Consider the following 24739-nt stretch of genomic DNA (forward strand, 5'->3'; position numbering starts at 1 on the left):
TGTGTTACCTCTAGGTAAGAAAACTGAATTTCTTCCTACAGTGAGGTTTCCCCTCTTCCTTCACCTCTGAAATTTGAAAACTAAGTTGCCCTCTGACAGTTAGAAACCAACATGTAGTAATTAAGGTAACAGAGAAAGTCAATCTGGCCTAGGGTAGCATTTTTCAAAATTTGTTTTGGCCTCATTGCACTCATCTAAGCCTTTAATTCTTAATTTGCCTTCCCAGTCACCCTGACACTGGGGAGAGAGCGCTCCGGATAGAGGACATACATACTGTTCTTCCTGGAAAGGAATTTGTAGGTTCATCACAAACCTGTAAATACACTGCATTCTAGTTGATAGTACAGTTTCTTGTGAATTTGATTAACCTATATCAGTTATCACTTTTGTCAACTCTAGGCACACTGACAAAATTGAGTTTATAAAACTACAAATTTGAGTCCCTGTTAGGACCAGGGTGAGCAAGACCTCCTGGAGCCTCTTGTGCATACAAATGGATTACTCCACCTGGCCAGGGAGGGTTCTGCCAAACTATCCTTCAGATTCCTGGACAGTCTCAGAATGCAGGTTCTTTAAACTCTTCATCACTGAGCTGAATGCAGTTTAAATATGCCGATCCCTCCCACATAAACTTTCTGTTACTGTGTAGCTATTAAATGCTTATCTATTGAGTAACAAGTTTATGTTATCTTTTTTTTTGGAGCGGGCGCAAGGTCTCACTTTGTCATCGAGGCTGGAGTGCAGTGACATGATCATGGCTCACTGCAGCCTCCACCACCTGAGCTCAAGAAGTCCTCCCAACTCAGCCCCCCAAGCAGCTGGTACTACAGGCACATGCCACCATGCCTGGCTAATTTTTTTGTGTTTTTTGCAGAGACTGGGTTTTGCCACATTGTCCAGGCTGGTATATTATCTTTTTTAAATAATAATCGCAAACGAAGTTTGGTGGTCATGCTTAGTATTGTGCCCTGAACCTTTGTTTCTTTTTCTAGTAATGTATTTAATTCAGTTTTTAATCACAGTCTATAATTAATATCTTTCTTACATGAGTGTTACCTTGTTTTCTGGCTCCCTAAGTCAGAAATAAACATGAAGACAGGGACCTCATCTTTTCTTGCTCATTGCTCTTTTCGCAGCATCTTTTGCAATGCCTGCACCTCAATAAATGTCTGACTAACACCCTTTGCCTTGCTCTTGAGTTCTCTGTTTCGTGACAAAGACACAAATACATATTCATGATACAGTGTAAATAGCAAGAGAGGAAATGAAGTGTTAGGAGAGCTCTAAGATGGAGGCACAAGCTGCATTGGGTGAGTGGGAGAGGCTTCACAGAGAAGGGATTTGTGATTTCAGTTTTAGATAAAGGAAGAAACAGGCAGAGCACGGTGGCTCATGACTTGTAATCCCAGCAGCACTTTGGGAGGTTAAGGTGGGAGGATCACTTGAGCCCAGGAATTTGAGAGCAGCCTGGCAACATGGTGAGACCCTGTCACTACAAAAAATTTTAAAAAGTAGCCAGGTGGGATAATCCACACCTATAGTCCCAACTACTCAGGAGGCTGAGATGGGAGAATCACTTGAGCCCAGGAGTTTGAGGCTATAGTGAACTGTATGTTTGTGCTGCTGCACTCTGCACTCCAGCCTGGGTGACAGCCAGACCCTTTCTCAAAAAAAAAAAAAAAAAAATGGCCAGGCGCGGTGGCTCATGCCTATAATCCCAGCACTTTGGGAGGCTGAGGTGGACAGATCATGAGGTCAGGAGATCGAGACTATCCTGGCTAACATGGTGAAACCCGGTCTCTACTAAAAATACAAGAAGCCAGGCGTGGTGGCACATGCCGTTAGTCCTAGCTGCTCAGGAGGCTGAGGCAGGAGAATCGCTGGAACCCGGGAAGTGGAGGTTGCAGTGAGCTGAGATTGCGCCACTGTACTCCAGCCTGGGTGACAGAGTGAGACTCCATCTCAAATAAATTAATTAAAGGAAAATGTTGTTTTCAGTGATGAACTGGGCACCCTGAGCCTGTGGGTTGTGTTTCATATAGGGGAGAGCATTGTCAGTAAAGGGAAATATCTATGCAAAAGCACCAAAAGGTAGTTTTGGTATATTGAAGGCCATTCAGTGTGGTTGAATATAGGATTTATGGCCACACAGTGGGGATAATACTGTAAAGAAATAATTTGGCCTGAAGTTCCTCGCAATCTCTCCATCCACAGTGGTTTGAATCCTCGGGCATCCACGTGGCAGGACTGGTGGTGGGAGAATGCTGTCCTACTCCCAGCCACTGGAATGCCACCCGCACCCTGCATGAGTGGCTGCAACAGCATGGCATCCCTGGCTTGCAAGGTATGGTGGCAAGCACAGGCATATCTGGGCAGAGCATGGCATGCCTGGATAGAAAGAAGGGTTTCTGTAGTCTCCTGGGACCTGACTCTAAGATTGTGATAGTTGGAAGGTTTAGATTGGAGTTAGGCTGGGGGAAAGAATTGAGCTATCACTTGGAAAATTTCCAACACAGAAAGGAACTCCCTCCTTCCATAATCATCAGCTCAGGACTAATCTTATTTCATCACCACCACTGGATTATTTTGAAGCAAATCTCAGACATCATATCATTTCTTCACGAATAGTTCAATGTCTGTGGAAAAGGAATCTTTTTAAAAAATATCATAATAACATCATACACTAAAAAAATTAATTTCTTAATACAAGTGTCCAGGCAATGTTTACAATTTCCCCTAATTTTTTTTTGTTTTTTTTACTGTTTGTTTGAATCTTGTTCTAAACGGGGTTCATGCATTGCATTTGGTTGATAGGTCTCTTAAATTTAATCTGTGGACCTTGTAACCTGTCTGAAAATGGGTCATTTTTCCTGTGTCTAGTATGCCATAGTCTGCACTTACTTGGTTTCATTCCTCTAGTGTTAGTTAGCATATTCGTTTTTCCCTTGATATTATTTTCTATAAATGGATAGATTTAGAGTTGTGGTTCAATTCAGATGTGATTTTTTTGGCAGGAATACTTCATGGTAGTGTAGTCCTATCACAATGGCCTAGGATTTTGGTGCACATAGAACAGCTGTGTGTGACTAGGGCTCTGAAATGGAAGTGCTTCTGAAAGTCTAACCTCACAGGTGACTGAGTTGGGGGAGTGTGATCCCTAAGACTGTGCTCTTTTGACAGGAGTAGACACTCGGGAGCTGACCAAGAAGTTGCGGGAACAAGGGTCTCTGCTGGGGAAGCTGGTCCAGAATGGAACAGAACCTTCATCCCTGCCATTCTTGGACCCCAATGCCCGCCCCCTGGTTCCAGAGGTCTCCATTAAGGTACAGAGGTAGAGTGAGAGAGTTGCAAGCTGTAGCACAGTAGTTATATTCTGCCCACAATTGGTGGGGTTGAACACATGAGAGAATCAAAGGAGTTGCTGCAGGCATTATCTTATATGCACCGAGCACAGCTGTCAGCTGTGGCCCTTTATTCCTCTATTTCTCAGACTCCACGGGTATTCAATACAGGGGGTGCCCCGCGGATCCTTGCTTTGGACTGTGGCCTCAAGTATAATCAGATCCGATGCCTCTGCCAGCGTGGGGCTGAGGTCACTGTGGTACCCTGGGACCATGCACTAGACAGCCAAGGTGAGTAGCTGGGGCCTGTTCAGGACCTCAGACAAACAGCTTGGGTGGAAGATATGTCCCTTGGTCCAATTGCTAAAAGTTGCAGTGAAGAAGATAGACATTAAGACTTACATTATCATGGGGGCTGCAGGTGTGTCTCCTCTAGTTGAAATACTGATTTTGATGTGATCTTTTCTGCCCACTCCAGAGTATGAGGGTCTCTTCTTAAGTAATGGCCCTGGTGACCCTGCCTCCTATCCCAGTGTCGTATCCACGCTGAGCCATGTTTTATCCGAGCCTAATCCCCGACCTGTCTTTGGGATCTGCCTGGGACACCAGCTATTGGCCTTAGCCATTGGGGCCAAGACTTACAAGATGAGGTGGGACTTCTTGGGAGCAGAAGGGGCCCACACTTGTGGCATGACGGGTGGGGTGTCTCGGGAATGAGAAGAGAGTTGGCATTTATTCGTGTTGAAACAGGAGTGGGGGTTGGCTGGGTGAGGTGGCTCACACCTGTAATCCCAGCACTTGGGGAAGCCGAGGTGGGCAGATCACCTGAGGTCAGGAGTTTAAGACCAGCCTGCCCAACATGGTGAAACCCCATCTCTACTAAAAATATAAAAATTGGCCAGGTATGGTAGCAGGCGCCTGTAATCCCAGCTACTCTGGAGGCTGAGGTAGGAGAATTGCTTGAACCCGGGAGGCAGAGGTTGCAGTGAGCTGAGATCATACCTTGGCACTCCAGCCTGGGCAACAGAAGGAGACCCTGTCTCAAAAAAAAAAAAAAAAAAAAAAAGGAAACAGGATCAGGACTACTGAGAATAGGAGAATAGAGAGCTGGGGTAGGTTCAGTAATGAAGAGGGGGTGAGCAGGGCCTGTGACTCGGCATGCTTCTACCTCCAGATATGGGAACCGAGGCCATAACCAGCCCTGCTTGTTGGTGGGCTCTGGGCGCTGCTTTCTGACATCCCAGAACCATGGGTTTGCTGTGGAAACAGACTCACTGCCAGCAGACTGGGCTCCTCTCTTCACCAATGCCAATGATGGTTCCAATGAAGGCATTGTGCACAATAGCTTGCCCTTCTTCAGGTGAGCCTGGGTGACTGGGTCTGTGCAACTTTGAAGCCCTGTGGGCCTTGGTGATGGAAAAGGAAAGCACGGCAGTAGACCCGAGTCCTCTGTCCCACTACCCACCTCCAAGGCTGCCAGTGTCATGCCAGGGACCTTGATGGTTTTCATAATGTGATCTCTTCAACAGTGTCCAGTTTCACCCAGAGCACCAAGCTGGCCCTTCAGATATGGAACTGCTTTTTGATATCTTTCTGGAAACTGTGAAAGAGGCCACAGCTGGGAACCCTGGGGGCCAGACAGGTAAGATCCTGAGCAGAACTGTGTTGTGGACCTAAGAACAGGGTTGGCTCCAGGATGGGCATAAGATGGACATGCCCTGGGAAACTCCTAGATGTTGGGAGGTTAAGGGGATTGGGGGTGGGTGGCAACCAAGCCAAGATATCGTTTAAGCTTCAGTTGAAAGGAACTCCAGAGTCCTGGGTTCTGGTCCTCCCTCTGCTACTCATTAGATGTGTAATTTGCTCTGGACCCTTCTGAAAGTGACAGAGCTAATCCAGATGACCTCTTGGGTCCCGCTCAGCTCACGACCTTCTTTGCTTCCACAGTTAAAGAGCGGCTGACTGAGCGCCTCTGTCCCCCCGGGATTCCCACTCCCGGCTCTGGGCTTCCACCACCACGAAAGGTTTTGATCCTGGGTTCAGGGGGCCTCTCCATTGGCCAAGCTGGAGAGTTCGACTACTCGGGCTCTCAGGTGAGGCATGTCCCTCCCCACTCTTCTGGATGTGTAGCCCTCAAGAATGGAAAGAGTCTTAAGGAGAAGGGCTGAGGCATGAACATTGTAGGGAGGAAATGAACTAGATCTGGGGAATATAAAGAAAAATGTGGTAAGAAATAGAAGTCAGTTATTAGGGGCCAAGAGTACAGGGAGGGAAAGAAGAGGAGAATGCCATTCTAAAGCTGTTTTGCAATCTTGCTTCTACAGCAGAGACTGAGATGCCATTCTTGTTCTTTTAGGCAATTAAGGCTCTGAAGGAGGAAAACATCCAGACATTGCTGATCAACCCCAATATTGCCACAGTGCAGACCTCCCAGGGGCTGGCTGACAAGGTCTATTTTCTTCCCATAACACCTCACTATGTAACCCAGGTATGACTGGGGCAAGGCTGGAATAAAAAGAAGATTGGGCAGGGGGCCCAGTGGTCACTCTGGGTTGTTAAACTTCTTTGATTGCCTCTCTACCCCCAAGGTTCTGATGCCTGTAACTCCCCTCTCCATCCTCAGGTGATACGTAATGAACGCCCCGATGGTGTGTTACTAACTTTTGGGGGCCAGACTGCTCTGAACTGTGGTGTGGAGCTGACCAAGGCTGGGGTGCTGGCTCGATATGGGGTCCGGGTCCTGGGCACACCGGTGGAGACCGTTGAGCTGACCGAGGATCGACGGGCCTTTGCTGCCAGAATGGCAGAGATCGGAGAGCATGTGGCCCCCAGCGAGGCAGCAAATTCTCTTGAACAGGTTGGAGGGGTGTTGGGTAAAGTTAGAATGGTGCTGTTTTTTTTGGTAGTGTTATTTTTTATATATCCTTTTTTCTCTGGGTCAGGCACACCTTGAGCAGCAGGAAATAACCTGTTCATCTGTTCCACTCATTGCAGGCCCAGGCAGCCGCTGAGCGACTGGGGTACCCTGTGTTGGTGCGTGCAGCCTTTGCCCTGGGCGGCCTGGGCTCTGGCTTTGCCTCTAACAGGGAGGAGCTCTCTGCTCTCGTGGCCCCAGCTTTTGCCCATACTAGCCAAGTACTAGTAGACAAGTCTCTAAAGGGATGGAAGGAGATTGAGTACGAGGTGGTGAGAGACGCCTATGGAAACTGCGTTACGGTGAGTGAAGGAGGGAAGGGTGGGAGTCGTGTCAGGCAGGATGAGCTTTTGGAAGAGCAGAGGCCCAGGCCAAGGTCTTTGAGAGTTCTATGTCCCTCAGACCCAGGTTAGGTGTAGCCTCAGAGGCAACAGGACCCTGGGGTGCAGCCTTCTGCCTCTTCCTGACTCCTCTTGATAGTGACCTCCGTGACACCCCCCTTCACAGGTGTGTAACATGGAGAACTTGGACCCACTGGGCATCCACACTGGTGAGTCCATAGTGGTGGCCCCAAGCCAGACACTGAATGACAGGGAGTACCAGCTCCTGAGGCAGACAGCTATCAAGGTGACCCAGCATCTGGGAATTGTTGGGGAGTGCAATGTGCAGTATGCCTTGAACCCTGAGTCTGAGCAGGTAAGCTCTAGGCCATGGAGCTGATAGTCTGGTTTTACCCCCTCTTCTTGCATAATTTTGAGGTTGAGGTCTTTTGGCCTTACAGCCCCTGAAGTAGAAACTGGAATCATCTTTACTAGGGTTGGGCTTTAGGGAGGGCCCGTCCCTATAGGGAGGGCTTATTTTCCCTCCCTTCTGAGACCTCTCCTAGACAGGGGCTTCTAGGCCAGTGACTTTTTTTCTTTGTTTTCCTTCTTTACAGTATTATATCATTGAAGTGAATGCCAGGCTCTCTCGCAGCTCTGCCCTGGCCAGTAAGGCCACAGGTTATCCACTGGCTTATGTGGCAGCCAAGCTAGCTTTGGGCATCCCTTTGCCTGAGCTCAGGTACGAGGATGAGGGAGAAATCACAGTGGGGAAGTGGGTCAGGGGCTGAAGAAAATACTGATAGGACAGGAAATATGAAAAGAACATTGGCCTGGGTTTGTGAGAATAGAGATAGCTATCTGGAAGCTCACCCTTTACACTTCCTTCACTGTCCTTCTGACACCCACCTGCTGGATTCCAGGAACTCTGTGACAGGGGGCACAGCAGCCTTTGAACCCAGCCTGGATTACTGTGTAGTGAAGATTCCTCGATGGGACCTTAGCAAGTTCCTGCGAGTTAGCACAAAGATCGGGAGCTGCATGAAAAGCGTTGGTGAGACTCATGCCCCTGGCACCCCCATGGGCCCCACCGGGACCGGGAATCTCAAATGTCGGAATTCCCTGGCTTGGCCTTTTAGCTCCTATGGGAGCAGGTGCTTGAGACATTTCAAACTAAGATTGTAGTCCTTGTCAGGTGTGGGGGAGGCATCTGAGGAAATCTGTGTTGGAATGAAGAATCTCTGGGATAGGTGCAAGCCATCAGACTATCTCATCTCATTTTACAGATGAGTAAACTGAGGTGCCCACTGGAGGAAGGTGACTGGGCTGAGGACCCACAAAGGAGTAATGGGCAGAGCCAGCAACTGAAAGCTAGTCCTGGTCCCTAGCTGCATGTCCTCTGTTCCCCCATGTTGCCTGTTGTGTGTCAGAAAGTTCCATGGAACTCCACCCACAATATTTCTTCATCGTGGCTTTTGCCCATGGCCTCATCACTAGGTTGTCGATGCCAGTGACGTTTTGTTCACTGTGTTAGTTTAAATACTGATGTGTCAGGCAGATAGCTACTGTTCTTTTGCTTTTCCTGCGAACTCTTCTTTTTTGGGGGCAAGGGACATATTTTGACAAGCACCGTGAACCCTTCTAAATCCAAATAAGCACAATGGCAGCCATTCTTTTTTTTTTTTTTTTTTGAGACGGAGTTAGTTTTATTTGTTGCCCAGGAGAAAGTGCAGTGGCGTGATCTGGGCTCACTGCAACCTCTGCCTCTCAGGTTCGAGCGATTCTCCTGCCTTAGCCTCTGGGGTAGCTTGGATTACAGGCATGCACCTCCAGTGGGCCCAGCTAATTTTGTATTTTTAGTAGAGACATGGTTTCTACATGTTGGTCAGGCTGGTCTCAAACTCCCAACCTCAGGTGATCTGCCCGCCTCAGCCTTCCAAAGTCCTGGGATTACAGGCATGAGCCACCAAGCCCGGCCTCTTTTTTTTTGTTTGTTTTTGAGATGGAGTCTCTCTCTGTTGCCCAGGCTGGAGTGCAATAGCGCGATCTTAGCTCACTGCAACCTCTGCCTCCCAGGTTCAGGCAATTCTCCTGCCTCAGCCTCCGGGGTAGCTGAAACTACAGGTGCATGCTACCATGTCCAGCTAATTTTTTGTTTTTTATATTTTTAGTAGATATGGGGTCTCACCGTGTTAGCCAGGCTAGTCTCAATCTCCTGACCTCGTGATCTACCTGCCTTGGCCTCCCAAAGTGCTGGGATTACAGGTGTGAGCCACCGAGCCCACCCCCCACCTTTTTTTTTTTGAGATGGAGTTTGCTCTTGTTGCCCAGGCTAGAATGCAATGGCATGTTCCATGTTCTCTGCCTCCCAGGTTCAGGCAATTCTCCTGCTTCAGCCTCCCAAGCAGTGGGAATTACAGGCGTGCACCACAACACCTGGCTAATTTTGTATTTTTAGTAGAGAAGAGGTTTCTCCATGTTAGACTGGTCTCGAACTTCCGACCTCAGGTGATCCGCCCACCTTGGCCTCCCAAACCGCACCTGATCAATGGCAGCCATTCTTAACGTGTCTCCTTCTCTGTCACTTCCTGCTTTGGTCACTAAATGACATTTTTTTTTAGTATGATGATTACGTCAGAGCAGGGTATCATAGACATTTTTGGTAACAAGGAAATTAGTAAATGATGAATGGCCATAACAGTTATCTACCAACCAGTGGCAGAACACATTGGAATTGAGTTAATATGTTTCTTTGTGGTATCTTTTTAGTTGGCTAAGACCATCCTTTAACACATTTCAACGAAAACAAAAATATATATGTACCAGACACAGTGCCACAAGTTTCATGGATAAGCGCATTTTGTGATGCTCCAAATTTCCATTTAGAGCAGTAGTGGCCTTTAAACAAGTGTGAGCTCAGATATTATTTCAGAATTTTTAGAAATTCTACAAGACTGCCAATTTGTTCCTTCTGGATATGAATCTCTGTTATATGAAAATTAGAATAAACATGGGAATGAAGCCATAATTAAATTGTGGCATAAAGAAGTGGATTGAAAATAGACCAATGAAAGATTGGTTCCTACATGAGACATTTGAATGTTTTACATCTATTCAAGTATTCTTGGAATGTGGTCTTCTTTGGTAACTTTTTGTAACTCTTACTATACAAGTAAGAAATATGAATCAAGGAAAATGAGAAAAGATAGTTTAACCAAAGAATAATAGTCACCTGTTGCCTTACAGAGATTGATTAATTTGGCCACATGTCTGACTGCATACATTTCTAGGCATATGTGTATGCATGTTAGGTTTCTCTTCTTGCTGTTTAGGTTTCTCTTTTTAAACAAATCTCAAAAGGTTTTATAATATAACCATAGTACAAAGAAATTGAACAAAATCAGTCACAGTGTAGTTTCTTAACACTACTGTTAGCATCATAGTGTTTTTAAAACTTTTTTAAAGAAACATAAATGTTGGGATTGTAAATATAAAAGTACAATTGGTAAGAAATACTTAAACACCTGGAGTAAATGGCCAAAGGAGATGAACAAAACTTTACAGAAGAAGAAATCACTAAGCAAACCTGGGGAAAAGACAGTTCCTTTTATTAGTAAATAGAAATCTAGTTAAATGAAATACTGTTTATGCCTACTTCTCAGAAGGTTGATTAAACTTTGTATTATATAGCACAGACTTCTATAAAGCTATTTGTACTTATCAAGGGCCATAAAATTTATCTTACCTATTGCCTCTACACTCCTAGAAATTTATCCTAAGGAGATTATCAAAAACAGAAAACATCACATCTAGTCCAGGCACGCTAGCTGTAATTAATCCCAGCACTTTGGAAAGCTGAGGTGGGAGGATCACTTGAGCCCACGAGTTCAAGGTTGCAGTGAGCTGTGATTGCACCACTGCACTCCAGCCTGGGTGACAGGGTGAGACCCTGTCTCTTTAAAAAAGAAAGAAAGAAAACATCACAGCCTAACTTATAGTTATGAAAAAAAAATTTTTTTTTTTTTGAGACGGAGTCTCGCTCTGTCACCCAAGCTGGAATGCAGTGGCGCAATCTCAGCCTCAGTTCACTTCACCTGCCATCTCCTGAGTTCAAACAATTCTGGCTCAGCCTCCCGAGTAGCTGGGATTACAGGCATGTCCCACCACACCTGGCTAATTTTTGTATTTTTGTAGAGACAGGGTTTCACTACTTTGGGCAGGCTGGTCTTGAACTCCTGACCTCAGGTGATCCGCCTGCCTCAGCCTCCCAAAGCGCTGGAATTACAGGCGTGAGCCACCGCGACCGGCTAAAAACCTTTTTTTTTTTTTTTTTAATACAGAGTTTTATTCTGTCACTCAGGGTGGAGTGCAATGACATGATTGTAGCTCACTGCAGCTTGGATCTCCTAGGCTTAAGTAATCCTCCCACCCCAGCCTCCTGAGGAGTGAGACTACAGGTATACATCACCATACCCTGCTAATTTTTTTTTCTTTAATTATTTTTTGTAGAGATGGAGGTCTCACTATGTTATGCAGACTGGTCTCGATCTGCCTCAAGTGATCTTTCTGCCTCAGCCTCCCAAAGTGTCGGATTACAGGCATGAGCCACTAGGAGAGCCTAATTGTCAACACTTAAAGCTAATGGGCTGGGCTCAGTGTCACACCTATAATCCCAGCACTTTGGGAGGCCAAGGTGGGCAGATCAGAAGGTCGGGAGTTCGAGACCAGCTTGGCCAACATGGTGAAACCCTATCTCTAATAAAAACACAAAAATTAGCCAGGTGTGGTGGTGCACGCCTCTAGTCCCAGCTACTCAGGAGGCTGAGGCAGGAGAATCGCTTGAACCTGGGAGGCGGAGGTTGCAGTGAGCTGAGATCGCACCACTGACTCCAGCCTGGGTGACAAGAGACTCCATCTCAAAAAAAAAAAAAAAAAAAAAGGCTAAATGTCCTTTAGTTAGCAGTTAAATTATGGCAAATCATATAAGAATTAAGTTGGTGTTTGCCAGGCATGGCGGCTCATGCCTGTAATACCAGCACTTCGGGAGGCCAAGGCATATGGATCACCTGAGGTGAGAGCAGCCTGTAGTCATCTCCAAGTTCATCCAGGAGGCTAAGGGAGTTCAAGACCAGCCTGACCAACATGGTGAAACCCTGTCTCTACTAAAAATGCGAAAATTAGTCGGGCATGGTGGCAGATGCCTGTAATCCCAGCTTCTTGGTCCATTTGAACCCAGGAGGCAGAGATTGCAGTGAGCCAAGATTGCACCATTGCACTCCAGCATGGGCGAAAAGAGCAAAACTCCATCTCCAAAAAAAAAAAATTAAGTTAGTGTTTACGAGGCCACATGGCAATATGAAAAAATGTATGATGAGGGAAAAAACAGGATGGAAATCGTATATACATTGTGATCATGTGTAAGACATACCTGTGAAGAAAAGTCCAGAAAGAAAAACTCTAAAATGATTGTTGTAAATGTGATTTGCTCTGGATGGATGAGTAGTAGTGATCATCTTCCTATTATCTACACTTTTTTAAAAAGTTTTAAAGAATGAGACAGATTATAGATGATATTATCATTATGTGAATAAACAAGCCCAATAACTGGACAGCCATCAGTGGTTTGGGCCACTGTGATAAACTGTTCCAATATCCAATATATAGGGCTATATTCTAATATCCCCATGCCCATTTTGGGCATATTGATTCCATGTTCATCAATAAGCAGAAAACCTGAACTTACTCATGAAAATGGTAGGGAAAAGAAATGTAAGTTAAGATTTCTTAATTGTGAAACACCATGAATCCCACCATCATGGGACTTGCCTTGAGAATCTCCCAGAGTCTTGACAACAAACCGTAGGCATTATAGACGTGCCTTCCTTCCACCCCTTCTACCTCCACACCTTCAATCCTTTCATTCTGTTCTTCCAGGCGAAGTCATGGGCATTGGGCGTTCATTTGAGGAGGCCTTCCAGAAGGCCCTGCGCATGGTGGATGAGAACTGTGTGGGCTTTGATCACACAGTGAAACCAGTCAGCGATATGGTAAGTAGTTCCCCTCCCCTGGCAACACCCCTAAAATAGACCCTGCTTCTCTTTGCCCCCAGAGCATGAGCTTGCTACCAGTAACACTAGCAGCAGTCATCATTGGACATTTGCTTTGTTTTCACTTTGCTGAGAATTTTGAGATGTGTCATTATCATGCAAGGATGTATTACTAGACTTGTTTTTACAGATGAGTAAACTGAGACTTAGATTATAGAAATTAATTGCTCAAAGCCACATAGTCAGTGAGAAGTAGAGCCAGAATTGGTATCCAGGTGTTTGCAATTACAGAGCCTGTGCTCTAGTGTACAGCTTCCCCTTCCTAAGACAGAGGCAGCTACTCATGCTCAGGCTTTTAGATGGGCTGGCAGTAGCTTCCCTCTGTCTATCCTCTTTCTATTAGGAGTTGGAGACTCCAACCGATAAGCGGATTTTTGTGGTGGCAGCTGCTCTGTGGGCTGGTTATTCGGTGGACCGCCTGTATGAGCTCACACGCATCGACCGCTGGTTCCTGCACCGAATGAAGCGCATCATAGCACACGCCCAGCTGCTAGAACAACACCGTGGGCAGACTTTGCCCCCAGACCTGCTGCAACAGGCCAAGTGTCTTGGCTTCTCAGACAAGCAGATTGCCCTTGCAGTTCTGAGGTTAGAGGTGGCAATGAGAGCTTCTGGCTGAGAAATACAGGGCAGAGAACCTTTGAATCAGTGAGGGACCCTTGGGAGGGAGGAAGGAGAGTGTGGGGAGCTTTAGAGGCTTCTGACCTTGGTCCCAAGGATATTTTCCTCTCATCCCTGCCCTGGGGTCTTAACTCTCTTATCAGTCTGTACCCTACTCTCTAGGCCTGTGTTTCGGACCCTTCTTCCGTTTTAGCACAGAGCTGGCTGTTCGCAAGCTGCGCCAGGAACTGGGGATCTGTCCAGCAGTGAAACAAATTGACACAGTTGCAGCAGAGTGGCCAGCCCAGACAAATTACCTGTACCTGACATATTGGGGAACCACCCATGACCTCACCTTTCGAACACCTCACGTCCTAGTCCTTGGCTCTGGTGTCTACCGTATTGGCTCCAGTGTTGAATTTGACTGGTGTGCTGTAGGCTGCATCCAGCAGCTCCGAAAGGTCAGAGTTCATTTTCATTCCAGTTTCCTTGTTCTTCTGTTCATCTCTAGCAATTGCTTGGCACTAATCCTGGCATTTCCTATTAATTGCCACCCCTTACTTTGTCTCATACAGTACGTGAATCTCCTCCTCAACACTTTGTACCTTCCCTCCCAAGGCAGGGGTCCTCTACAGCTCTTTCAGAGGAAGCTGTGCTGGCACTCTCTGAAGTAGGGGTCTTTGGCTTAGTTTCTCCATGATTTTCCTCCCACCTGACTGCTAAGTATCCTTCCCCTCCCTCTTGCAGATGGGGTATAAGACCATCATGGTGAACTACAACCCAGAGACAGTCAGCACCGACTATGACATGTGTGATCGACTCTACTTTGATGAGATATCTTTTGAGGTGAGAGGGATGGGGGCTTCCTGGTAGCTTGTGGCCAGGATCGAGTGGAACAGCTGGCTGACCTAAGATTCTTTGAAACTTGGTGGGGGCTGGGGGAAGCAGTGAGCAGGAAGGCTCAGATTCTTGCCCTCTTTTGCTGCCACCACTTGTTTCTCCCCCTGCACTGTAGGTGGTGATGGACATCTACGAGCTTGAGAACCCTGAGGGTGTGATCCTATCCATGGGTGGACAGCTGCCCAACAACATGGCCATGGCGTTGCATCGGCAGCAGTGCCGGGTACTGGGCACCTCCCCTGAAGCCATCGACTCAGCTGAGAACCGTTTCAAGTTTTCTCGGCTCCTTGACACCATTGGTATCAGCCAGCCTCAGTGGAGGGAGCTCAGTGACCTTGAGGTAGGCTGGGACCTGGTGGGAGACCTGGAGGCTGGATGATGCTTGGAGGTGAGTGTGAACAACCCAGCTAAGCTCCCTGCCTCCTGTAGTCTGCTCGACAGTTCTGCCAGACTGTGGGGTACCCCTGTGTGGTGCGCCCCTCCTATGTGCTGAGTGGTGCTGCTATGAATGTGGCCTACACAGATGGGGACCTGGAGCGCTTCCTGAGCAGTGCAGCAGCCGTCTCAAAAGAGCATCCTGTGGTCATCTCCAAGTTCATCCAGGAGGCTAAGGTGGGAGGCTGCAGAAGCAAAGTCTCTGAGGGCGTGCTGCCAGCCCTGGAGAAGACTCCCTTCTCTGTTCCGGCAGAATCATAGGCACCAGGGCTGGGAACGGTGGGTTATGTGGGGCTTGTTAAAGGAAGGGACAATCCTAGAGTAAGTGGGAAAAGAAAGTGGCCCTTGCCCTAGATCGCACTGTGTCCCCCTGACTAGGAGATTGACGTGGATGCTGTGGCCTCTGATGGTATGGTGGCAGCCATCGCCATCTCTGAGCATGTGGAGAATGCAGGTGTGCATTCAGGTGATGCCACACTGGTCACCCCCCCACAAGATATCACTTCCAAAACCCTGGAGCGGATCAAAGCCATCGTGCATGCCGTGGGCCAGGAGCTACAGGTCACGGGACCCTTCAATCTGCAGCTCATTGCCAAGGTAACAAGGCCAAAGGAAAGGACTAAAGGGCCACAGCTCCTCCATATTCTGTGCTGGCCACAGTGCCATGAAGCCCTGCACTGTCTCCTGCCTTCGTCCAAGAAGGCAGGGAAGCTGGAGGGAAGGGGCTGTAGCTAGAGCCCATGGTGCTGGTGTTTATAATAGTCAGTCACCCTGAACCTTGCTCAAACTGATCCCCCAGACTGGTGACTGAGAGGAAGAGTCTAGGTCTGTAGATAGTGTCAGCAAGGCCAGCCTGTAGAACGCCTGACCAGTCTTCTCTGCCCCAGGACGACCAGCTGAAAGTTATTGAATGCAACGTACGTGTCTCTCGCTCCTTCCCCTTCGTCTCCAAGACACTTGGCGTGGACCTAGTAGCCTTGGCCACGCGAGTCATCATGGGGGAAGAAGTGGAACCTGTGGGCCTCATGACTGGTTCTGGAGTCGTGGGAGTAAAGGTAAGGAGTATTGAAACCCTCAGGGTTAGCAGAAAAAACAGCGGGAGAGAGGTCACTTACCACACAGAGTTGTCAATCAGCATGTAAACCAAGCACCACATTGCCGGATCATGGGGGTAATGAGGTGGTCATTGTCCCTTAGGAGCTTACTTTATGGGAATGGGAGGCAAGAGAAGTTGGATCCCAAAAAAAGCTTTGGTATGGAACAGTCTGATAAAACTACATATTCAAACTATACACAGAATGCTGCAGGAGTTCAGAGACAGGAGGTGCTGTTTCCAAAAGGGGCGATCTGGGAAGGCTTGAGAGAAGGGGTGCTATTTGAATTGAGTTTTGAAAGATGGCTAAGGTTTTTTATTTGCAGGGCTTGTAAGGTTTTTTATTTGCAAGGGCACATGCTAAGCAGAAGCCGAGGGAAGACCTCAAGTACGTTTGGGAAGCAGTAGGGCACACAGGGTAGCAGCCAGAGGGCTGGCTGACCCTGCCATTCGGGTGAGGTCAAGAACAGAGGACCGTGTCCGTCTCTGCTGGTGGGGGAGGAGGTCCTCTCACACCTTGGCCCTCTCTCTTCCCTCCTGCTCCTTTAGGTGCCTCAGTTCTCCTTCTCCCGCTTGGCGGGTGCTGACGTGGTGTTGGGTGTGGAAATGACCAGTACTGGGGAGGTGGCCGGCTTCGGGGAGAGCCGCTGTGAGGCCTACCTCAAGGCCATGCTAAGCACCGGCTTTAAGATCCCCAAGAAGAATATCCTGCTGACCATTGGCAGCTATAAGGTACCAGAATCCAGGAAGGCTTCCTGAGGGCCGTGACTCTCTGTGCCAGGGCTGACCTTGAAATGGAAGACAGGAAGAACACAATTTCATCCTTCTGTTTGGTTTCAGAACAAAAGCGAGCTGCTCCCAACTGTGCGGCTGCTGGAGAGCCTGGGCTACAGCCTCTATGCCAGTCTGGGCACAGCTGACTTCTACACTGAGCATGGTGTCAAGGTACAGGAGCTCTGCCAACCTACCCCACTGCTCTTCTTCCCCAAGGGGGTGAAAATACTGCACCAGAGAATTATCTTTGCCAGGCATGGTGGCATAAGGCTATAGTCCTAGATACTCAGGAGGCTAAGTCAGGAGAATCTCTTGAGCCCAGGAGGTAGAGGCTGCAGTGAGCTGTGAGTGTGCAGTGGGTGCACCATTGCACTCCAGCTTGGGAAACATGCTGTCTCAAAGAAAAAAGAAAAGGAATTATCTCCTATTCCCCTACTTTTATTATTACCATTATACTAATAAGCTATATTCCATGTAGAAAGCAGAATACACAGAAAGCAAAGAGAAAAGTCTCTTAAAATCTCTCTACTACCGTTCTGATATTTTTCCTTCCAGAATTTTCCCTGTGTACATGTATGTGAGCTCATACTGCACCTAGTCCTTGGTAACCTACCTTACTTAGTGTCGACATCTTTCCTGTCAAAAAATACACTTTGCCAATATCAAATAGGGGCAGCTCCCGGTCCCCACCCTATGGGTCCTCAGTCTCCTCCTCATCATGAGCTCTTGGGCCAGCTCCTCTCCTTTCAGGCTGGCCTAGCTTGGCCCTCACCTTGGCTCTGGGTTGGCAGGTAACAGCAGTGGACTGGCACTTTGAGGAGGCTGTGGATGGTGAGTGCCCACCACAGCGGAGCATCCTGGAGCAGCTGGCTGAGAAAAACTTTGAGCTGGTGATTAACCTGTCCATGCGTGGAGCTGGGGGCCGGCGTCTCTCTTCCTTTGTCACCAAGGGCTACCGCACCCGGCGCTTGGCCGCTGATTTCTCCGTGCCCCTAATCATCGATATCAAGTGCACCAAACTCTTCGTGGAGGTAACCGAGACCCACATGCTGGGAGGGAGACTGCCAGTGTTGATGGGGGAAAGAAAGAGGGAGGAGTGATATGGAACAGCCATGCTAGTAATAAAGGTTTGTGGCTACAGAGGGAGAGAAGGTGGATATGGAGAGTGCAGAGCCTGGTTTATGGGAAAACCTAAATTCCTACCTACAACTCCCAGGATCACCCTTCCCTTAAATCAAAGCTGACTGCTTTCCACTTGCAGGCCCTAGGCCAGATTGGGCCAGCCCCTCCTTTGAAGGTGCATGTTGACTGTATGACCTCCCAAAAGCTTGTGCGACTGCCAGGTAAGTCTTTGGGGAGAACTTGGCTTCTGGACACTGGCAGCAGCAGGCATAGAGACCCACACGGCCCAGGCCACTGGTGCAAAGAGCCTGTGTGGGCATGGGTGCCAATGAGAGCCAGTGACCCTTACCTCTGTGTATCCTCTCCAGCTGGTGAAGGATGGCTGGGGGGCCTACTCTCTGCCCTGGACTGCACAGACTGATGATCCCAGAATCTTTCTCACTTTTTCATTCCTTGATCCACAGTGGCCTTGTCTAGGATTTTTTTTTTTTTTTTTTTTTTTGAGATGGAGTCTTGCTCCATCACCTAGGTTGGAGTGCAGTGACATGATCTCGGCTCACTTCAACCTCCACCTCCCAGGTTCAAGTGATTCTCCTGCCTCAGCCTTCCAAGTAGCTGGGATTACAGGCGTGTGCTACCACACCAGGCTAAATTTTGTATTTTTAGTAGAGACAGGGTTTCACCATGTTGGTCAGCCTGTTCTCGAACTCCTGACCTCCATGATCCACCTGCCTTGGCACAAAGTGCTGGGTTTATAAGCATGAGCTACCATGCCTGGCCCATCCTTCCTATTTTTGACTCTTCCTGTAATCTTGCTGCTTTTATGTTCTCCCAGGATTGATTGATGTCCATGTGCACCTGCGGGAGCCAGGTGGAACACATAAGGAGGACTTTGCCTCAGGCACGGCCGCTGCTCTGGCTGGGGGTGTCACCATGGTGTGTGCCATGCCTAATACCCGGCCCCCCATCATCGATGCCCCTGCTCTGGCCCTGGCCCAGAAGGTGAGCCACTGCACTCCTCTTCCTGGTATTGGAGACCCACATGCCCCTACCAGCAACCCTTGCCTCCCTGAGACCTTTTCCCTCTGCCCCTCCCCATGGGCCCAGGCCACTGGTGCAGGCTAGCCTGTGTGGGCATGGGTGCCAATGAATGCCAGTAACCCTTACCTCAGTGTATCTTCTCCAGCTGGCAGAGGCTGGTGCCCGCTGTGACTATGCCTTATTCCTTGGAGCCTCGTCTGAAAATGCAGGAACCTTGGGCACTGTGGCCGGATCTGCGGCTGGGCTGAAGCTCTACCTCAACGAGACCTTCTCTGATCTACGGCTGGACAGTGTGGTCCAGTGGATGGAGGTAGGAAGCGTGCATGTGGCAGGCGGCTACTACCCAGTTTCTCCTGACTTGTAGGCCCCTACCTAAGTGGGCTGGTAGCAGTGAGGATTCAGGGGGGCTCCTGGGGGCTCTGGGCTCTGATTGATGAGCACAGTCAGAGATTCCGCACACTCCCTCATCAGTTCTTTCTGCCCCCAGCATTTTGAGACATGGCCCTCCCACCTCCCCATTGTGGCTCACGCAGAGCAGCAGAGCGTGGCTGCTGTCCTCATGGTGGCTCAGCTGACTCAGCGCTCAGTGCACATATGTCACGTGGCACGGAAGGAGGAGGTAAGAGTTCACCAGAGGTCCTGCTGTCCCTGTTGCCTTCCCAGTAACATTAAAGGTCAGGGTAGTCCTTGGGGACAGGAGACAGCGGGAGGAGAGTCTCAAACCAGTGTCCTTGCAGCTCTGCCTCATCATTTTCAGAGCAGGGATGTTGGCCAACGGGACTCTCTGTAGGGCAGGGCATATGGGTGGTGCCTCTTCTGGATCTTTCCGTTGTCCCTCAGATCCTGCTAATTAAAGCTGCAAAGGCACGGGGCCTGCCAGTGACCTGTGAGGTGGCTCCCCATCACCTGTTCCTAAGCCGTGATGACCTGGAGCGCCTGGGGCCTGGGAAGGGGGACGTCCGGCCTGAGCTTGGCTCCCGCCAGGATGTGGAAGCCCTGTGGGAGAACATGGCTATCATCGATTGCTTTGCCTCAGACCATGGTGAGAGAACCCAGCATGTACCTCCTCTGCCCAATGGGGCTTGTGGGACAGCCCTAGCAAGAAAATGGGAGCCAGGTCAGGCCTTCTCTCCAAGGACAGAGTCTTTATCTGAATGGAACCCTAGCCTCTAGGGTGCCTGGTCTGTGATAGGTGCCTGAAAGAATGAATGAGCCAGTGAGTAAAACTGCAAATGAAAGAATACGTGGGTAAAAGTGTGGGCTCCAGAAGACAGCAGCAGTCCTGTTGCCCTCATTTCCAATTCCCAGAAAAAATGAGCATCGGGAGTGGTAATGAGCGTAAGGAGGTTGTTGGAAGTGCAGTCCTGGGATGTGGATGACTTCCCGGGCATGGAGGTGATTGGTCCTGAGGCTAATGGCTTTCTTTCTCCTAGCTCCCCATACCTTGGAGGAGAAGTGTGGGTCCAGGCCCCCACCTGGCTTCCCAGGGTTAGAGACCATGCTGCCACTACTGCTGACGGCTGTAAGCGAGGGCCGGCTCAGCCTGGACGATCTGCTGCAGCGATTGCACCACAATCCTCGGCGCATCTTTCACCTGCCCCCACAGGACGACACCTATGTGGAGGTGTGGGAATAAGGCCCAGAGCAGGAGGGGGGCTCTCCAGCCCTAGGATCTATTCTCTGGGGCAGCCTTTCCCTAACATAACCCATGTCCTCTGGGCAGGTGGATCTGGAGCATGAGTGGACAGTCCCCAGCCACATGCCCTTCTCCAAGGCCCACTGGACACCTTTTGAAGGGCAGAAGGTGAAGGGCACCATCCGCCGTGTGGTCCTGCGAGGGGAGGTTGCCTATATCGATGGGCAGGTACGCAAGTGGCCCCCGCCTGGCCTCAGGAGTGCCCTCTTCCACACCACGTTCATTTTTTCCCTACCCAGCACATCTACACTGTCCCACTATGGCACCACTGCCCTGGACCTGAGGTGGGGTGGGGGGCGGAGAGGGCACAGCTCCACTAAGGCGCTTTTTGTCCTTGCTGACATCCACTCCTTTAGGACCCGAGTTCTCTCTGCTCTCTCCTGAGTGCCCTACCTTCTGCCTGCAGGTTCTGGTGCCCCCAGGTTATGGACAGGATGTACGGAAGTGGCCACAGGGGGCTGTTCCCCAGCTCCCACCCTCAGCCCCTGCCACCAGTGAAATGACCACGGTATCCACACTGCTGCTTGGCTAGGGGGCTGGGAGGTGTTAGTCCCAGGGCAGGACGAACAGCTTGAACATTTTCATTGGTGGTTCAGGAAGAGTTGGGGTTTTCTTGAGGGACTGAATTTGAAGTGGGGTTGGGTCAATTACTTTTTTAAAATGCTGGGCCTAGCCAGGCACAGTGGCTCACGCCTGTAATCCCAGCACTTTGGGAGGCCAGGGCAGGCAGATCACCTGAGGTCAGGAGTTTAAGAGCCTGGCCAACATGGTTAAACCCCATCTCTACTAAAAATACAAAAACTAGCCAGGTGTGGTGGTGCACGTCTGTAATCCCAGCTACTTGGGAGGCTGAGGCAGAAGAATTGCTTGAACGAGTGAGCCAAGATCGTGCCACTGCACTCCAGCCTGAGCAACAGAGTAAGACTCTTATCTCAAAAGGAAAAACAAAACAAAACTCTGGGGCAATGTTATCCCTCCAGACACCTGAAAGGCCCCGCCGGGGCATCCCAGGGCTTCCTGATGGCCGCTTCCATCTGCCACCCCGAATCCATCGAGCCTCCGACCCAGGTTTGCCAGGTAAGAGTGGAGTTCCTGTGACTCAGAGGCTGTGTAGGGACAAGATCCACTTCTTGCCAGTGCCTTGCCTTTTTTCACTTATATGTCCTCCTCTCCATCCCTTTATCCTCATCCGATCTGCTGTCCCATCCTTTGCCTAAACAGTTATCCCCAGTATGAGTAGACATCCCACAGCTTCTCATGGCCCTTTTTTGTTGTGGGCAGCTGTGTTCCTCTACCCAGGAGCTGGAAATCCACGGGGCAGCACATTGTGGGGTAAATCCAGGTTGTTGGTTGGTGTGAATCTGGCTGTTCCTCTTGCCTAGGATGTCTTTTTGCCAACTGGGAGAGCCCCGGGAGGGCACCACTGCTCCCATACGGCACAGCCCCATGGGAAGCCACATCTGTCCCCAGAGATGCTGCAGTCCCCTGCCCTCCCCTAACCTGCTATATTACTGTGTTGTGAATTGGTTTAACACATACACTGATTCAGAGTTCCTGGGAATATGGGGTTTCTTTCCAAACGTCAGCCATAAATGTGTATCTGTCCTCTTGCCCTGTTTGCAGCTGAGGAGCCAAAGGAGAAGTCTTCTCGAAAGACAGCCGAGCCAGGTGAGACTCTACCCTGACCCAAACTCACCTCAGGGACCTGTGATCTGGCCTTGATAGGAGGAACCGTCTGACCAGCCTCTTCTGTCTCATCCCTCACTGCAGAGCTGATGGGAACTCCTGATGGCATCTGCTACCCTCCACCACCAGTACCTAGACAGGCGTCTCCCCAGAACCTGGGCACACCTGGCCTGCTGCACCCCCAGACCTCACCCCTGCTGCACTCATTAGTGGGCCAACATATTCTGTCCGTCCAACAGTTCACCAAGGATCAGGTGCTTGGGGCAGGGAGGATGGACCACCCAGAGCTTTGAGGATTTGAAAAATTAGGACTAGGACCTTTCTAGCTAACTTAGGCTCTTTCTTAGATGTCTCACCTGTTCAATGTGGCACACACACTGCGTATGATGGTGCAGAAGGAGCGGAGCCTCGACATCCTAAAGGTCAGGATCAGGGCCGTGGAGTGGGGTCCACGCCATCGCCTGCCCTTGGGCCACATCAGGGCAGGGCTGCGCAGTGGTCACAGTGGGTCTTCCTCCCCCTGCCATCCTGTCCCCTCATGTTAGTCCATCCCTCTACTGCTGTAGATCTTCCCCCCATGTTTTCCCTCTCCAAAGCAGGATTTAGATGGCTTGGGAGGTCCTGAGTATGAGACCATTACTCCACTAGTGGGGTCATCTGGTTTGGGCTGCCATAATCATGGGAGAGAGCTAGGGTGTGTCCTTCTCCCCGAGCTCATTCAGACACTTAATAATGGGTGGTTTTCTGGAGGCAGAGCCTTTAGCTTAGAGTGACACCAGTGGTGGAAATGTCAGGGTTCTAACAGGGGAGCTTTGGGTGCAGAAGGATCCTCCTAGTGTCCATCAAGTGTTAGTTGGGGTGGTGGTGCCTTCCTCTGGTTTCCCTAGGGTGGACACACTTATGGACACCTTCCACCTTGCTCTCTCCCCAGGGGAAGGTCATGGCCTCCATGTTCTATGAAGTGAGCACACGGACCAGCAGCTCCTTTGCAGCAGCCATGGCCCGGCTAGGAGGTGCTGTGCTCAGCTTCTCGGAAGCCACCTCCTCCGTCCAGAAAGGTGAATCCCTGGCTGACTCCGTGCAGACCATGAGCTGCTATGCTGACGTCGTTGTGCTCCGGCACCCCCAGCCTGGAGCAGTGGAGGTGAGACCGGCCTGGGTACTGAGATAGGTTTAAAAGGCTGGACCTAGGCCGAGGCTGGTGGATCACCTGAGGTTGGGAGTTCAAGACCATCCTGACCAACATGGAGAAACCCCATCTCTACTAAAAATACAAAAAATTAGCTGGGCATGGTGGCAGGTGCCTGTAATCCCTGCTACTCAAGAGGCTGAGGCAGGAGAATTGCTTGAACCCAGGATGTGGAGGTTGTGATGCGCTGAGATCGTGCCATTGCACTCCAGCCTGGGCAAAAAGAGCGAAACTCAGTCTCAAAAAAGAGAAAAAGGCTGGACCCAGGGACGTGAGGTCCCTTCTGCCCACATTTTCTGTGACACTGCAAGTCTCAGGTTGGGCCAGATGAGTGAGGGGACCTCAGAAGAGTGGGACTGGCGGAGGGTGGGGGGAGCCTCTGAGCTGCAAAAGACAGGATTTTCCCCATTTTTCCAGCTGGCCGCCAAGCACTGCCGGAGGCCAGTGATCAATGCTGGAGACGGGGTGGGAGAGCACCCCACTCAGGCCCTGCTGGACATCTTCACCATCCGTGAGGAGCTGGGAACTGTCAATGGCATGACGGTAAGTGTGGTGGCAGGGGCTGGAGCCCTGCTAGGGGACGATCTAGAGAGGGAGGCAGGAAGTAGTTACCCTGATCCAGGACAGCTGCATCAAGGAGGTCTTCATTCTGCTCCTGAGGCTTTTGAAAGCTTGGAAATGATGGGAGGGGTGCTCGGTCTGGGGTCCACATGGTGACTGGGTTCCTCCCCTAGATCACAATGGTAGGTGACCTGAAGCACGGACGCACAGTACATTCCTTGGCCTGCCTGCTCACCCAGTATCGTGTCAGCCTGCGCTACGTGGCACCTCCCAGCCTGCACATGCCAGCCACTGTTCGGGCCTTTGTGGCCTCGCGTGGCATCAAGCAGGTGAGACCCTCACAGCCCAGCCTGGAGGCCATGGAGACATGGGTTGGGCAGTCAGAACCCAGCACTATATTTACCGTGGCCCTCCTCAACCTCCAGGAGGAATTTGAGAGCATTGAGGAGGCGCTGCCTGACACCGATGTGCTCTACATGACTCGAATCCAGAAGGAACGATTTGGCTCTACCCAGGAGTATGAAGCTGTGAGTCCTGGGCTTGAGGAAGAGCCCAGAGCTGCTGCCGTAGGGCATCAGATGTGAGGACAGAAAGGCTGGGCTGAGGGCTGGGTCAGCTGGTAAACCTCACGTCCCTTAGTTGCCATTGCTGTATGTGGGTGTGGAGGGGACACCAGTGGAGCCCAGATTTGTGTCCTCTGTAGCCACCCCTACCCCAAGGCACTAACGGGGACCCCATCTGCCTTGCAGTGCTTTGGTCAGTTCATCCTCACTCCCCACATCATGACTCGGGCCAAGAAGAAGATGGTGGTGATGCACCCGATGCCCCGTGTCAACGAGATAAGGTGGCGAAGCATCAGAGTCGGAGACTGCCTCGGGGCTGGCGGTGGGGAGGATACTTAGTCCTGGACAGGCCATCCATGAGCTGCACAATAGCACTTCCTTTTTTTTCTTTTTTTTT

The 24739-nt window shown here is 50.0% G+C and overlaps 1 protein-coding gene across 1 annotated transcript in view; it reads left to right on the plus strand.

Annotated features, from left to right (window-relative positions):
• CAD (carbamoyl-phosphate synthetase 2, aspartate transcarbamylase, and dihydroorotase) overlaps positions 1 to 24739 on the plus strand; it is a 30396-nt gene that overhangs the window by 1246 nt on the left and 4411 nt on the right. The window contains exons 3-43 of the mRNA XM_012475442.2: positions 2215 to 2344; positions 3181 to 3323; positions 3491 to 3632; positions 3820 to 3991; positions 4516 to 4701; positions 4871 to 4983; positions 5289 to 5434; positions 5698 to 5829; positions 5965 to 6198; positions 6336 to 6557; positions 6763 to 6951; positions 7193 to 7317; positions 7499 to 7629; positions 12510 to 12622; positions 13026 to 13270; positions 13497 to 13743; positions 14030 to 14128; positions 14298 to 14522; positions 14612 to 14794; positions 14996 to 15214; positions 15505 to 15672; positions 16260 to 16442; positions 16551 to 16655; positions 17276 to 17515; positions 17746 to 17827; positions 18442 to 18608; positions 18793 to 18957; positions 19135 to 19266; positions 19488 to 19689; positions 20081 to 20271; positions 20371 to 20511; positions 20750 to 20851; positions 21324 to 21420; positions 21967 to 22011; positions 22114 to 22283; positions 22377 to 22451; positions 22961 to 23173; positions 23636 to 23761; positions 23953 to 24108; positions 24205 to 24306; positions 24529 to 24623. Coding sequence (XP_012330865.2) covers positions 2215 to 2344; positions 3181 to 3323; positions 3491 to 3632; positions 3820 to 3991; positions 4516 to 4701; positions 4871 to 4983; positions 5289 to 5434; positions 5698 to 5829; positions 5965 to 6198; positions 6336 to 6557; positions 6763 to 6951; positions 7193 to 7317; positions 7499 to 7629; positions 12510 to 12622; positions 13026 to 13270; positions 13497 to 13743; positions 14030 to 14128; positions 14298 to 14522; positions 14612 to 14794; positions 14996 to 15214; positions 15505 to 15672; positions 16260 to 16442; positions 16551 to 16655; positions 17276 to 17515; positions 17746 to 17827; positions 18442 to 18608; positions 18793 to 18957; positions 19135 to 19266; positions 19488 to 19689; positions 20081 to 20271; positions 20371 to 20511; positions 20750 to 20851; positions 21324 to 21420; positions 21967 to 22011; positions 22114 to 22283; positions 22377 to 22451; positions 22961 to 23173; positions 23636 to 23761; positions 23953 to 24108; positions 24205 to 24306; positions 24529 to 24623 — 6353 coding nt within the window. The remainder of the gene's footprint in view (positions 1 to 2214; positions 2345 to 3180; positions 3324 to 3490; positions 3633 to 3819; positions 3992 to 4515; positions 4702 to 4870; positions 4984 to 5288; positions 5435 to 5697; positions 5830 to 5964; positions 6199 to 6335; positions 6558 to 6762; positions 6952 to 7192; positions 7318 to 7498; positions 7630 to 12509; positions 12623 to 13025; positions 13271 to 13496; positions 13744 to 14029; positions 14129 to 14297; positions 14523 to 14611; positions 14795 to 14995; positions 15215 to 15504; positions 15673 to 16259; positions 16443 to 16550; positions 16656 to 17275; positions 17516 to 17745; positions 17828 to 18441; positions 18609 to 18792; positions 18958 to 19134; positions 19267 to 19487; positions 19690 to 20080; positions 20272 to 20370; positions 20512 to 20749; positions 20852 to 21323; positions 21421 to 21966; positions 22012 to 22113; positions 22284 to 22376; positions 22452 to 22960; positions 23174 to 23635; positions 23762 to 23952; positions 24109 to 24204; positions 24307 to 24528; positions 24624 to 24739) is intronic.

Source organism: Aotus nancymaae, unplaced genomic scaffold (genome assembly GCF_030222135.1).
Source record: "Aotus nancymaae isolate 86718 unplaced genomic scaffold, 86718_ANA_hifiasm-v0.15.2.pri h1tg000057l, whole genome shotgun sequence".
In the NCBI taxonomy this organism is placed as follows: domain Eukaryota; kingdom Metazoa; phylum Chordata; class Mammalia; order Primates; family Aotidae; genus Aotus; species Aotus nancymaae.